This window comes from Eucalyptus grandis, chromosome 6 (assembly GCF_016545825.1).
Source record: "Eucalyptus grandis isolate ANBG69807.140 chromosome 6, ASM1654582v1, whole genome shotgun sequence".
Taxonomy (NCBI): Eukaryota; Viridiplantae; Streptophyta; class Magnoliopsida; order Myrtales; family Myrtaceae; genus Eucalyptus; species Eucalyptus grandis.
Window position 1 is genome coordinate 40,376,976 of NC_052617.1, and position 12,152 is coordinate 40,389,127.

The 12,152-nt window shown below is 40.2% G+C and overlaps 1 protein-coding gene across 1 annotated transcript; it reads right to left on the reverse strand.

The window, feature by feature from the left end:
- Positions 1 to 209: 209 nt before the first annotated feature.
- LOC104449731 (condensin complex subunit 3) lies at positions 210 to 8,756 on the reverse strand. The gene is made up of 12 exons (XM_010063973.3): positions 8,311 to 8,756; positions 7,745 to 7,948; positions 7,196 to 7,341; positions 6,625 to 6,896; positions 5,473 to 5,570; positions 3,881 to 4,028; positions 3,366 to 3,805; positions 2,313 to 2,824; positions 2,151 to 2,211; positions 1,765 to 2,037; positions 1,118 to 1,379; positions 210 to 871 (listed from the first exon to the last, which is right to left on the reverse strand). Exons 1-12 carry the CDS (start codon positions 8,686 to 8,688, stop codon positions 546 to 548), a joined length of 3,120 nt encoding a protein of 1,039 aa, XP_010062275.1. The 5' UTR covers positions 8,689 to 8,756; the 3' UTR covers positions 210 to 545.
- Between the last annotated feature and the right edge of the window lie 3,396 nt (positions 8,757 to 12,152).

A 12,152-nucleotide genomic window follows, 5' to 3' on the forward strand; every position in this document is an offset into this window, starting at 1 on the left:
ACCACACATTTGTAGATTGGGTAAGCAGCAGAAGAGGTCGAAAAAAGTGTCAAAGCAGCGAAAGATTCAGCACAAGCAGATAAAGACGTTCAGAGATTCTGCTTGTGAGAATAAAGCATACATAAGACACGAGCACGAGAGTGACCGTTAGTGGTCTCCCGACACCGAGAAGGAATCATCATGCCCGTTTGGAATATTTCCTTATTGTGTAGACATGAAGTATTCGCAACCGCAGACAATGCATATTCTGTTCGTAGAGCATGTGTGAAAAACCATATCTCTGATGGGAGACAGTATCGCATCAGACTATTCAAATTCATCGACCTCTATAGAAGAGGAGATAAAGCTACCGACATGGTAGCTAAGTAGTGAAATAAGTTCATCCACACGAAAGCGATTACTCATCGTGAGGTAACTTTTACAAACCCAGCCTATTTCTTAGCCATGTACACGGATTGACCAATCTGATAACACATACAATGCGCATTTTAGTAAACCAAAAACAGACAATTTTGATTGATTAATAAATGCACTGCAAGACTACTTCATGATGCGTCTTCCTCGGAATCATCAGAATCTTCCTCAGATGTTAAGCCTGAACTTTCTTCGCCCTCTTCTTCATCGATCCTGATGTCTTTATTAGCGGTCATTTTTGAAAGAGCAGCAGTCTTGCTTGCTCTCTGAGAACGGGCACCAACTGTAGTAGGAACAGAAGGGACGATGGTGTTCGGCGAAGATTCATCATCAGAGGATGATGATTCACGCCTCACTCGCCTCCTTGTACGAGCCGCCCTGGTTGAGCATGGGACCGGTGTCTGTGGCACGGCAATGAGATTATTGACATCCAGCTTGAAGTCCACTCGCAACCTCTCTGCATCATACATGGAGAAAAAGGAAGGTGACAAAACTGTAAGGGGAAGTATCTTAATTAAGTGCTAGCCAAAATTATATAAGCAAAGTACCGTAATGTACTGATCAAACTAGTTCTACTGCACATAAAGCATTATTTGCTGTTACCTACTGGAGAGTCACCGCCATAATCTACAGGAACCATTCGAAGCTGGACAAAAAGAAAGAAGTTCTCAAAAATTGTTTGACTAAGGTCATTAGTCCTCACCAAATATAACATCAGCTTGCTCCTGCAAAAGTTCTTGATCTGGATGCCTATCTAGTGCCTTCAGACGTTCAGAGAACTGCTTCATATCCTTCACAAGATCTTTCTCTGTTGCCACAATTACCAACGCATGGTTTAAAAGACTCCTCAGTAACTTCACTGCTTCTTGATCTGATGACCCCAAATTAAGCAACACAAGTACTCTACAGAGTGCCGCAATATATGACCTCTCGGCAGCTGTCTTTTTACCAGGGAAACGAGCAACCTTAAGAAAAGCAAGAAAAAAATAAGACTGGGAGGACGAGAATTTAAGATACCTGAGAGCAATGTTAAGAGCAAAGTTATCTAGGATTTAAATGCCTATTGCCTATAGCTCAGATATGGACGTAGTGAGTTGCTTGAGCTCTTTCAGGGTCATTAAAAGCATGGATATCTAGGGGATTGGTCCTGTTAAAATAATTCATCACCAGTAATGAAATGACAATTAGAAAATCGATCTAGTCAGCAGCTGCAAAAATTATAATTTTGAGGACATCCTCCTAGTCACGGACCATAAAAGCACTTCTATTGAAAAACTAATGTGTTTAATGCCTCTTAACATTCGGACCTAGCATTGAAATATGATGGTAACATGCAATTGAGAAACTTACCTCTGCTGCTATGCGTATGGCGAGCCCCTCTTCCCCATTCTCAAGATTGGACTGCGCAAAGCCATTTGTGGCCTCAGCAGAATTTGGATTACCATCCTGTGCTTCAGTCTCCTTTGGGTACATGGGAGTTTGCATCATTTGGAGCATAAAACGTGAAGCTTGGATGGCACGTTTCCGCATGCTAGACACCACAGATGGAGAATTTCCAGTATTGTTATCGATCCCTGGCCACATTGATCGCATAACTGGAATGAAAGCCTTGCATAAGACTTCCTGCATTTAGGGAGATAACTATCTATTCATAAGAAAAGAGATGCAATCCTCCTCGATACGTGCAGTAATTCATTGAAGAAGCTGGAAACTTTCTACGAGAATCCATAACTTGCCTTATTATGAACAGAGAGAGCTGGGTAATGCTCGAAAAACACTGACAAGCATTGTCTCAACCTAGCAGGTAACAAAAATAATAGAGTGAAGAGGGTGAGACGTGAAATACAGGAGGATGAAAGGGATGACAATGAAAATTATGAGGTTAAAAACCAGTATACCTATGCAGGTCCTTCGTCTCATTGCTAAAATACAGGCAGATAAGTCTCCTTAGCACAGAAGCTTGTGAATTTTTTGATATGCTTGGATACTTGTCATTTAAGAGAAGCATCTTTGCAAGCCCCTCACCAAGAACAGCACAAACTGACTCATTTTCATCACTTACAACTTTCACCCATTCGTCTCTGTCAAAACCACCACATAAGAGATTAAGTGCATCAGTGTTTACACTTTCCTCCATGTCTGAACCATTGCTGGGCAGAGAATCCACTTTTTGGATTTCAAACTGTGTTGAATCATCATTCCCCAGGGCTCTGTCGATTTCTTGTGGACCATGCCACATCATCAGATCTACTAAAGCCCGACAAGCCTCTCTGCTGATAAGAGGAGGACCCTTGATTAAAGATAGCCTTAATTGCTTTACAAGATCTTCGCTTGGCTTCCTCTCTAACAACCCAAAGAGACCAAGGCATCTGGTAGCAACCCTTTGCACATCCAAGTGAACATGCTTTGCCTGCAAATCAAACTCTTGAAAATGTGAGAACTCTTTTCTTTTCCAAAAGTATGACACTGACCAATACAAAGTCATATATAGATGAATATTAGATGCAGGGTAGCTTGGAACTTTTTTCCCCTTTTTTGTGGGCATAGATAGCTCAAGTCTTAGGGAGGCAAGATATCACAGTCAACATCAATCATTCTCCACATTCCTCAATGATAACCAAACTTATAAGTTCAGTTCCATCATCTCCCAGTCACAATTGCCACTACCTACAATGGAACTTTTTAAGCAATGCAGATTTCTCAGTGTTGTCACGTTCAAAGAAATACACAACTGAATCAGATTATTCTGAGTAAATTAAGTTGCTCTTACAAAATTTAAACTGCACAAGATGCTTTTTGAGTTAAACTCAAACTCTTGATGTCACCCAGAAACTGATTGGCTTTCAAGTAAATTTTAGCTCAAGTCTCTAAAATATATAGAGCAAGAATCCTGAGAGGACTGACTAGATGGAAATAAACAAATTATATAGAAGCTTCTGCTTAATTCTTACCCCTGGAAGCAACAAGGATCGAAGTATCTCTTCAGATTCAATAGCCTTGCCTTGAAGCCAGCGGAGTGATTTTGAATTCTCTAAAAGAAGACTAGTCACAGCTAGGCAATGCATCCACTGCAGAAAGTCAGCAGCTCTTTCCCTGCAAGGCTGAGCAAGTTCTTCTACAACCTGAGAGAAAACTTCTTCAAATTCACCAGCAACACAATGAACTTTCCTGGCCAAACCAGTAACTGCTGTTGCCCATTCTCTGTCTCCACCAAGATTTATACCATCTCCTATGGCAACCATATTTCCTCCATCATCTAATTCATGTTCGAGAGGCTTCTGCAGTAATTCTTGCACAAAGATTCTGGCAACTTTCCTATTTGTAGCATCGGAAAAATCAAGACTGGTACCAACCAACAATAGCTGCCGTGAAGTAAACCGATAGTTTGGCCCTGAAAAGGACCAACAAATCAAAATATACACATGAAACAAACTTCCCTTGTGTATGATGCGATTAAATTTCCTACCAGCGCCAATATGAACCTTGACTAAATTGATATAGTCAGATACTGTTGCAGGAAGTATTCTCTCTAGTAGGTCATTATCATCTGAAGCTTTTGCTGCATATACTGCCGCTTCAGTGCCCATTGTTGAAGCAGCTTCAGAGCCTTTTTCCTGATTTAAATAATTGCAATAAATCTCAGAAGGCAAAATATAACTCAAGAAAATAATTGCATGCTAACTACTAGGGAAACAAGATAATACATAAGATTTGTTGAGAGAGATCATAAACCAAGGAATCCAAGAGTTCGACTAAGCATGGAGCACAACATATTAAAATCTGTCATTAACCATCAGTAGCAAGTAGCCACTAATATGACTTTGGATTGGTAAGAAATGTTCACCAAAATAACACTAGGCTTTTTCAAGCAAAGCCAACCGACAAAAATTGATTGTGTTGCTTGAGCATACCCCAAAACCTACTATTCAAGTGAGAAGAGTAAGTATACCACCACAGGTCACAAATAAGCAAGTGTTTTATACATGTTACCTACAATGTTAGAAATACCTCATTCTATAATACAGCTTCCTCACTTCAAACATTCTCTGAAGTGAAGCAAACCACAGTCAAACTATGAGACTCCACATGTTGTATCAAGGAAAAACTGAATGGAGAAAAGTCTTATTCATTGATTCTCAGAGAGATCTGACCATGTCTGGATAATCCCAAAACAGCATTAACCAACACACGATCATTTCTTTCCAAGTATATAATCATACAACTCAAAAGAAATCATTGCAAAGATGTAAAACAATTCATGGATAGACAGTCTTAGATATGAGAACAAGAAGATACTATTTCAGCAACAAAGCTGTATAGCATGTCTACTGCACCAGTTTGGGATGAGACTTAGAAAATTAACACATCTAGTGATAATATCTAACTCAAATAGGTCTGATGGATTTGAAGCTTTCCTTAATAAAAAAAAAAGAGGATGCCGTGCTTACCTTAATCGCATAATGAAAATCTATAGAATTCCATTGGAAGATGAGCCAACATCATGAAGTAGGAAAATATATATTCCCATTGGAAGATATTGACGAATATGAAGCTTGTTTAAAATTAAGGCATGTGACGGCTATGCAAGTTTTCCAGAACCTTTGAAAAATGCCAACTGTTGGATACCTTCATAACATTATTATACAAAAATACAAAATAGTCTTCTTTTGCAGTAGAATATATAGTCAAGGATTGCCAAAGCATATGTTTCTGGAAAAATGTGGGGTTTGGAAGCTCAACTTCCATATGCATGCTAAGTTAACTCAAATTAAAATCGGGGGCTGTGATTGTTATCCATTTAACCGAGATCTAAGTACCGGCTGTATACATCTACCAAGAATATGCCATGAATTGATGGACTCTAGTTCTAAAATTTACAAAAGTGACGCAATATTCACAATATTACTTGATCAGAAAACACAGATATAAAAAAGACACTTTCTTGACAACAGATTTTAGAAATATTGGAATCCCATCCTTTCCTAAAGAAAATCAAATGTTAAGCATATCAAGAAGTGTTAAGCATATCAAGAAAGTCTTCATATAGTCTGTCCGTACATGTGCCTCAGTTTGTAAGTGCCTGCAAACAACCCTCCAATAAAGAGTGGCTTCCGCTTCCATAAGTCTGATGCTCTGGGTGCCAGCAGATAATTCCCCTGGATTTAGAAACCACAGTGATATCAAATGTGGGGTACCCACAGGTGCTTCTAAGTTAGATTGTAACAAGAAAATAGATGAAAGTACAAGTGTGAAGAGTCTCAATAGCTAAGCAACAAGCTAGATGATAAACCTAGGATGATACAAGCACTTCTGCAGACCTTTTCCATGCATGATGAACCAATATTTTAACCCAAACACTAGAGACAGTGCAGGCATTGTCAACAAGTCCAATTTGATGCGGTCAAGCATAGCTGCCTAACTAGTTAAGGGCGTGTTTACTTGTGCTTCAGCAAAAGCCAAAAGCAAGACTAGCTGTTTCCCGCCAATTCTTTTTGAAAGATTTTATACATTTCCAAAAAAATTTATGTGAATTTACAGGTCGAATTTATGTGAAATTTTAAGTTAACACGGGCTAAGAAAAAGTCAAAGTACATCCATCTAAGATTTGGATTAAAATAAAAAATAAAATTAAAGCTTATCTGGACATGCCCTGAACTGTTTGCATCATACAGACCTAGAGTTTCAGTTAGGTGTCAAAACAATAAATAACGTAGGTGAAACTCAGTATGCTTAACTTCAATTTGCACAACTAGTCTATATATGAAAATATCTATATCTATATATATATATGTACGCACTTGAAAAGACCAAAAGGATACGCTCCTTTTGCACATCTCTCTCAATGAGGGTTAATTTCATTATTGCACTTAACTTATGCGGAGTACAAAACTTTTGGCATTTGTCATTGAACAATTCATGACCAATTTTAGATTCCCAAACAGATAATTGCTTCTCCAGGAAGAACTTGATAACTACAATTTCCACAAATCCTACACTAGAAAAGGAGCATGCCAAGTGGATGTCTAAATATGCCAGACAATGTCGGGATTGGGAAATTCAATTGCTGTGGACACAAATTCCCTAATAAGAATCATGATATATATCACATTTACTCAAATGGAAAGAGCAAAAGATGCATACATTAGGTTTGTATAAGTAGAGACTAAAAAACAATCACTTGAAATATCAACTGATATCTGAAAAGCCTACCAGCCTCATTTTTGTCAGAGTGTGGTCCTATGTAGTGCTGAATGCTTTCATCTTCACGGATCTTTACAAATCCAGCTTTCAGCAGAGCCTCCATCACTGACTCACCAACCGATTCATAAGTCTCCACATCAAGATACTTCAAAAGTTCAATAGGGTCTCCCTGGCAGCATTTGAGGAGCCATTCATCTCTCATCAACTTAAGACACTCCTTTGCAACAGCAACCGAACGGTCAGCAAGCCCCCTCCGGAGAATTATTGTTCGATGCTTAATACTAGAATATTTAAAAAAGAAAAGAAAAGGAAAACACAATAAACAAGGGAACTAGTTAAGCCATTTTTATGTGAATTACATAATAATACAATGGAAGCATATTATTGTATGCCTCCGGAAGCTAGATGTAAATAACAATCTTGCACAGTCAACAGAAATACTTAAGATCTAGAAACCAGAAGATGCACCAAATTTGACCAGTAACTTGCAATTAATATTATTTATGATGCCAGACAACTACAGAGATAAGGAAGATAAAAAAGAACAAACAAATATCAAGAGATAAAAACAAGAACTTACCTAAGGGTTTGGAGGGGAAACTTATTAGCCAAAACACAGTAGGCTGCTTTACGTACTGAATCACTCACATCTAGGGTACAATCAATTATTGCTTGCGAAGTTGCATTTGATGGTGGCAGTGATAGCACCAATGTCTTGCGAACTTCCTGCTTATGGGCATGGAGGAATGCAATTAGTAGCAATAAGAAAAAAAGCTACCACTTAATTTCCTTATATACTAGTCTTCCAAAACCGATAGAGCAGTGCTTATGAGTGCAACTTAGCAAAGCCACAAGAAAAGAAGAATTTCCTTAATAATTGCCATCGTTTGATGGCAAGTTACATCTCTCATGTCACCATCTAACAATAGCGATGTAAATAATTCACCAAGAGCATTGCTTATACAAGCCAAGTGAAGCTGCCATTTGGTCAATGTATCTTATTGCCTAACGGTAGCAAATACTTCTTAGTTCTACGTCCTCTCAGCAAGTGCAAACGAGGTATCTTGACCTCCATCTTCTATAGCAAAATCCAAAAGAATTAACTAAAATAAGAATGAGCATAACTCACCGCACTGGGCTCCAGTGGAATTGCTTCGAGGAACAAATCAAGGATATCAGTATTTTCGGAGTCATTCACAAAACGCGAAAGAGCTCTAATTGCAAACATTCGGACTACAGGGGCCTTGTCTTTGACTCTAAGAATCATGCCCTCTATCACCTCATCCCACACTTGATCGTCCACTTCTGCATCATCTGGAAGTCGTAATATAATCTACAATGACGAATCAAATATTAAAACCAGCATTCTTTACCATAATATGATTCGGAGAAAGAATTTCCACAGGAAAACAGAATAAGACAGGAAATTTAGAGGGGAAAAAAAATCCTTTGTTAACTTTTTCTTGTCAAGATACATGCTTCAAAGATACAAATTAAAGTCTAAATTATATAGAACCGAAGTGAACTATCCTTGTTCTATCTCATAAAATGCTTCAACGGGTAATCGCCTCGTGTTTCTACCTCGCAATATATCCCTCGGTCCTAAATTCATTTCTCTGTCTAAGTAATTCTCAGCTAAAGTAACTTCAAATTAGAAAATTACTTCTCACAGGGACTGAATATCCGAGTCGTTACCTCCGAAATGATCTGGCAAGCGCGAAACCTCGCCGTCTTATTGGAGGCGGAGGCGGCGACGAGGAGGAAGCCGAGGAACTTCTCCAGGAAGGCGCCGCCGTCGCAGCCGCCGGAGGAGGCGGCTTTAGGGGCGCGAGCGCCGACGAAGGCCGCGACGAACCGCACGATGCGCTCGGCGGACGGGTTGCGCTGCCGGAAGTCGAAGAGGGGGGCTAGGGTTCTGGAGAAGGAGGCGAAGAAGTCGGGGTGGGACCGGAGGGCCGCGAGCTCCTTGAGCTTCCGGTTGTGCGTGGCGTGCGAGGCGCGGGCCTCGTCGAGGATTCTGGCGATCTTGCGCGTCAGCAGCTGCTCGTCTCCCTCCGCGGCTCCGGCGCCCATCGTCGGCGGCGGCGGCGTCGTCGTCGTCGTCGTCTTCCTTCTTCCTTCTTCTTCTTCGAGGATCGAGTGCGAGACTGATTTCGGATTCCTTTTCCAGGGAAAAAAATGATTTTGGTTTTTGAATTCGGGCGGGAAAATTCGGGAATCGGGTGTGGGGGAGAAGTTTTGAGGCCCGTGGGCCGTTGATTTTGAACGATCGAGCCGTTTGGGTTGCTGGACCGGGCCTCCGGATTCAGAACCGGGTGTGATGGAGAATTTTTTAGGCCCGTGGGCCGTTAATTTTGAATGATCAAGCCTTTTGAGTTGACTGGACCGGGCCTCCGGCTATGCATATTCGGGCTCTCCATCTCTAAAATCTTTGATTTTTTTTTCTTTTTTGTGTGTTTTCTGTAATCTTTTCTCTTTCGTTAGTATGATCTCACCTATTTGGTCCTAGAATAATTACTCTTTAAGTCATTCGTGTGCTTTTTTCCTGATTTGAAAAAGTCCCCGTACCTTTTAGGAATGATCGTTGTCCATTCGTGAACTAATCCAATTATAAAACTGACGTGAACTAAACATCGGGCTAGCATGGACTCTCTTTCTCTCTCTCACTTTTTAAATGGTTTGTAAATTTCACTAATAATATAAATCTCTTAAGCTACCGAGTCAAATAATTTCATCTTTAATCTTTGTGTGTTTCGGTTGAGTAATCTTATTTTTCCAAACAAACTTGAATGAGCTCTTAAACCCTTTTTTTTTTTTTTTGAAAATATAGGATCCATGCTCGGGAGGCATCCCAAAAATAGTTAATAAGGGCTTGCTTCTTATCAATTTGATTGGCTTATGACAGTAGTAGATTGCGATATTATTACCCAAATTTTCTCTCTTGGAAACTTTAGTTACTTAATTAGGAAAAAATACTGCATAAACCAAATACATGCACCCAAAAACATATACGTGGATCACATTGAATTTTCTATATGTACCTTGTCAAATTAAGCGGTTTAGATGGATTGGGTATATCGGACTTAAGCTAAGATCAGATTCGTATACAATAATAAATTCTCATTGGCCTAAACTCAAATTCGCCGTTGGGGAACTTTTGGCCACCACCGCACTATAGAATGATGGAATTCATACTCTGATTTGCACCATGCAAGGTGAGGCATTGCATCCCAATCGTTGGATTCCTATCCAGAAGTTGTTCTCATCTCAGGATCCACCAAGTCCGTACAAACAGAATCTAATCTATCCAGCAAATTGGAAATCAATGGTCCGATCAAGGCCTTCTCAACCACGCCAAACGAAAGAGTCCGGCTCTCCATTTCACTGGACGTACCCGGCATGTTATCGCGCATCACATCGAGCTCACCCGCGATTGCCTCGATCCTTCAAGAAGATAGAGATGCTCGATCGAGTTCGTGACCACGTAACACGCTGGGGATTTCGTCCGATTCAAATCCGGCGTGTGAATGGTGGGTGCCGAGTCAAGTTTCAGTCGATTCATCCACCACCAATAATGCAGGGCAAGAGCAGCTCTCAATCCCGGGACAGAGGACTTTCTTGCAAGTCTATGGGGAATCCATCCAAATTAACAAGAGGTGCAGTCACCATACGGCAAGAATCATGAGAAAGACCTCTTGTCCAGTAGTCCTACGATGGACTCCACTTCAGATGCTCTGATCATCTCATCTTCCCTTCGCCAATGGGACAGAAAGAAATATCAGCATGTCAAGAAATAGTGGCCACTAGTTCGAAAGAAAACCCCAACTTTGCCCGTACTTGCCGCGGACAAGAACCTTAGGCGTCCACATGGAGCGCCCAAATGGTATGTTCCTCCTCATGTAAGGACTTTTGCAAGCGACAAGTGCGCGGATGTACGTGCGCTTGTTGAGGTTGGGAGACGATGATGTTGCCCATGTTACCCGTATCTAGCTCGGAAGAATGAATTCGGTGCGAGTTGATGTCGATCTGATGGGGATGATGGTAGATAATTACGTGAAAAATAAGAAAATGGGTGGTGGAGTTGCGTTTTAGAGGTAAGGTACGTGTCGAGATCCCGCGGGACAGTAAAGTGATAACGCACCGAACCTTCATTTTATGCCTGTTTCTCCTCCACTGAAACAACCCATCAGATTTTTCTCGTAGATGCATCGATCCCGTCAGATTGCATAGCATATAACGAAGCACTCTGGACCGATCGAATGTACGTTGCTCAACCCGCCCATAACATGGTCTTCCTCTTTCCATGACTAAGTTTGTAATCGCCCTTCTGTTCATGAAATTGGTGTCTTCCCTGCCTATACAGGGCTTAACGAGGGGGATTACCCAGGTACAAAGCGTTGGGGTCTATTTTTTTTTACGTGTAGTTCGTCCATGCAGATTTTTTTCATGCCTATGGAATTGTTTTTATTTTTATTTTTAAAGAAAACACTGTACCTTGGCCTCGATTTTGTGGAGACGCAACCCATAAAGTATCAGGTCATCTGTTTGGAACTTCACATCGCATGAGGAGATTGAAAATCGCTTCCTTGACCAAAGGCAATTTGCACAGCAAATGGGCTTGGATTGCAAACACTTCATCCTTTATGCAATAATCCTCTAACTGGAACATGCTCAAGCAACTCCAAATCCTTTCCAAGCAGTGAAGTTGGTCCTACAAGAGTGTGTAATTTTTGAACAAGTCTGGGGGAGAGACCAAAGTTGAGATCAGTTCAAAAAGAGTCAATTTTATTGAGGAAAGGACAAACTCCTGACTCCCACCATCAGATCAAGGCTGAGGTTTAATCCAGATGATGCGTAGAAAAATAATAAAGATGCCATAGATATTATTGTACGATCGGCTAGTGACTTAGTAATCCAATATTGGACAAGAAGAGGAAGATAGAACTCGCCAGTGAAAGTCAAAGCTTTTTTTTTTTTTTTCTTCTTCTCGCTTGCAAAAAAAGCTCAATCAAAAAATCTGAACGGCTTTAAAAGCGACTATTTATTCTCTTCTTTTTTTTCTTATCCATCAAAAGAGTTTTGCTCTTGGATTATTTAACCTTTCGTAGCAGAATCCTATTAATTTAACACAATCACCGGGGACGGGGTTTGGCGAGCTCCGGGCTCGCCCGGGACTCATAGACCCCTCGCCATGGCCGGGCGATAGAGTTGCTCGTGCGTTTGCAAATTAGGTTTTTACTTAAATAGCAACGGCATCTTCCCTTTCTTTTCACAATATCCTTCCTAAGGTGAAAAAAGAAAAATAAAAAGAAAGGAAAAAATTAAAAATAAAATAAAAATATTAAAAAATTAAAAGAAACAAAAAAGAATAAAATTTACTAAACGTGTTTCTATTCATTTTTTAAAATGGAAAAATTTACCAAAAGAACATTTTCTTAAAATGATGTGGCCCACTTTTCTTGAGGTTACTCAAAAAACTCTGTTTCCATGCAACCCCTTAATTTCTGCCAACTCTAATATATATCACAGGCATCTTA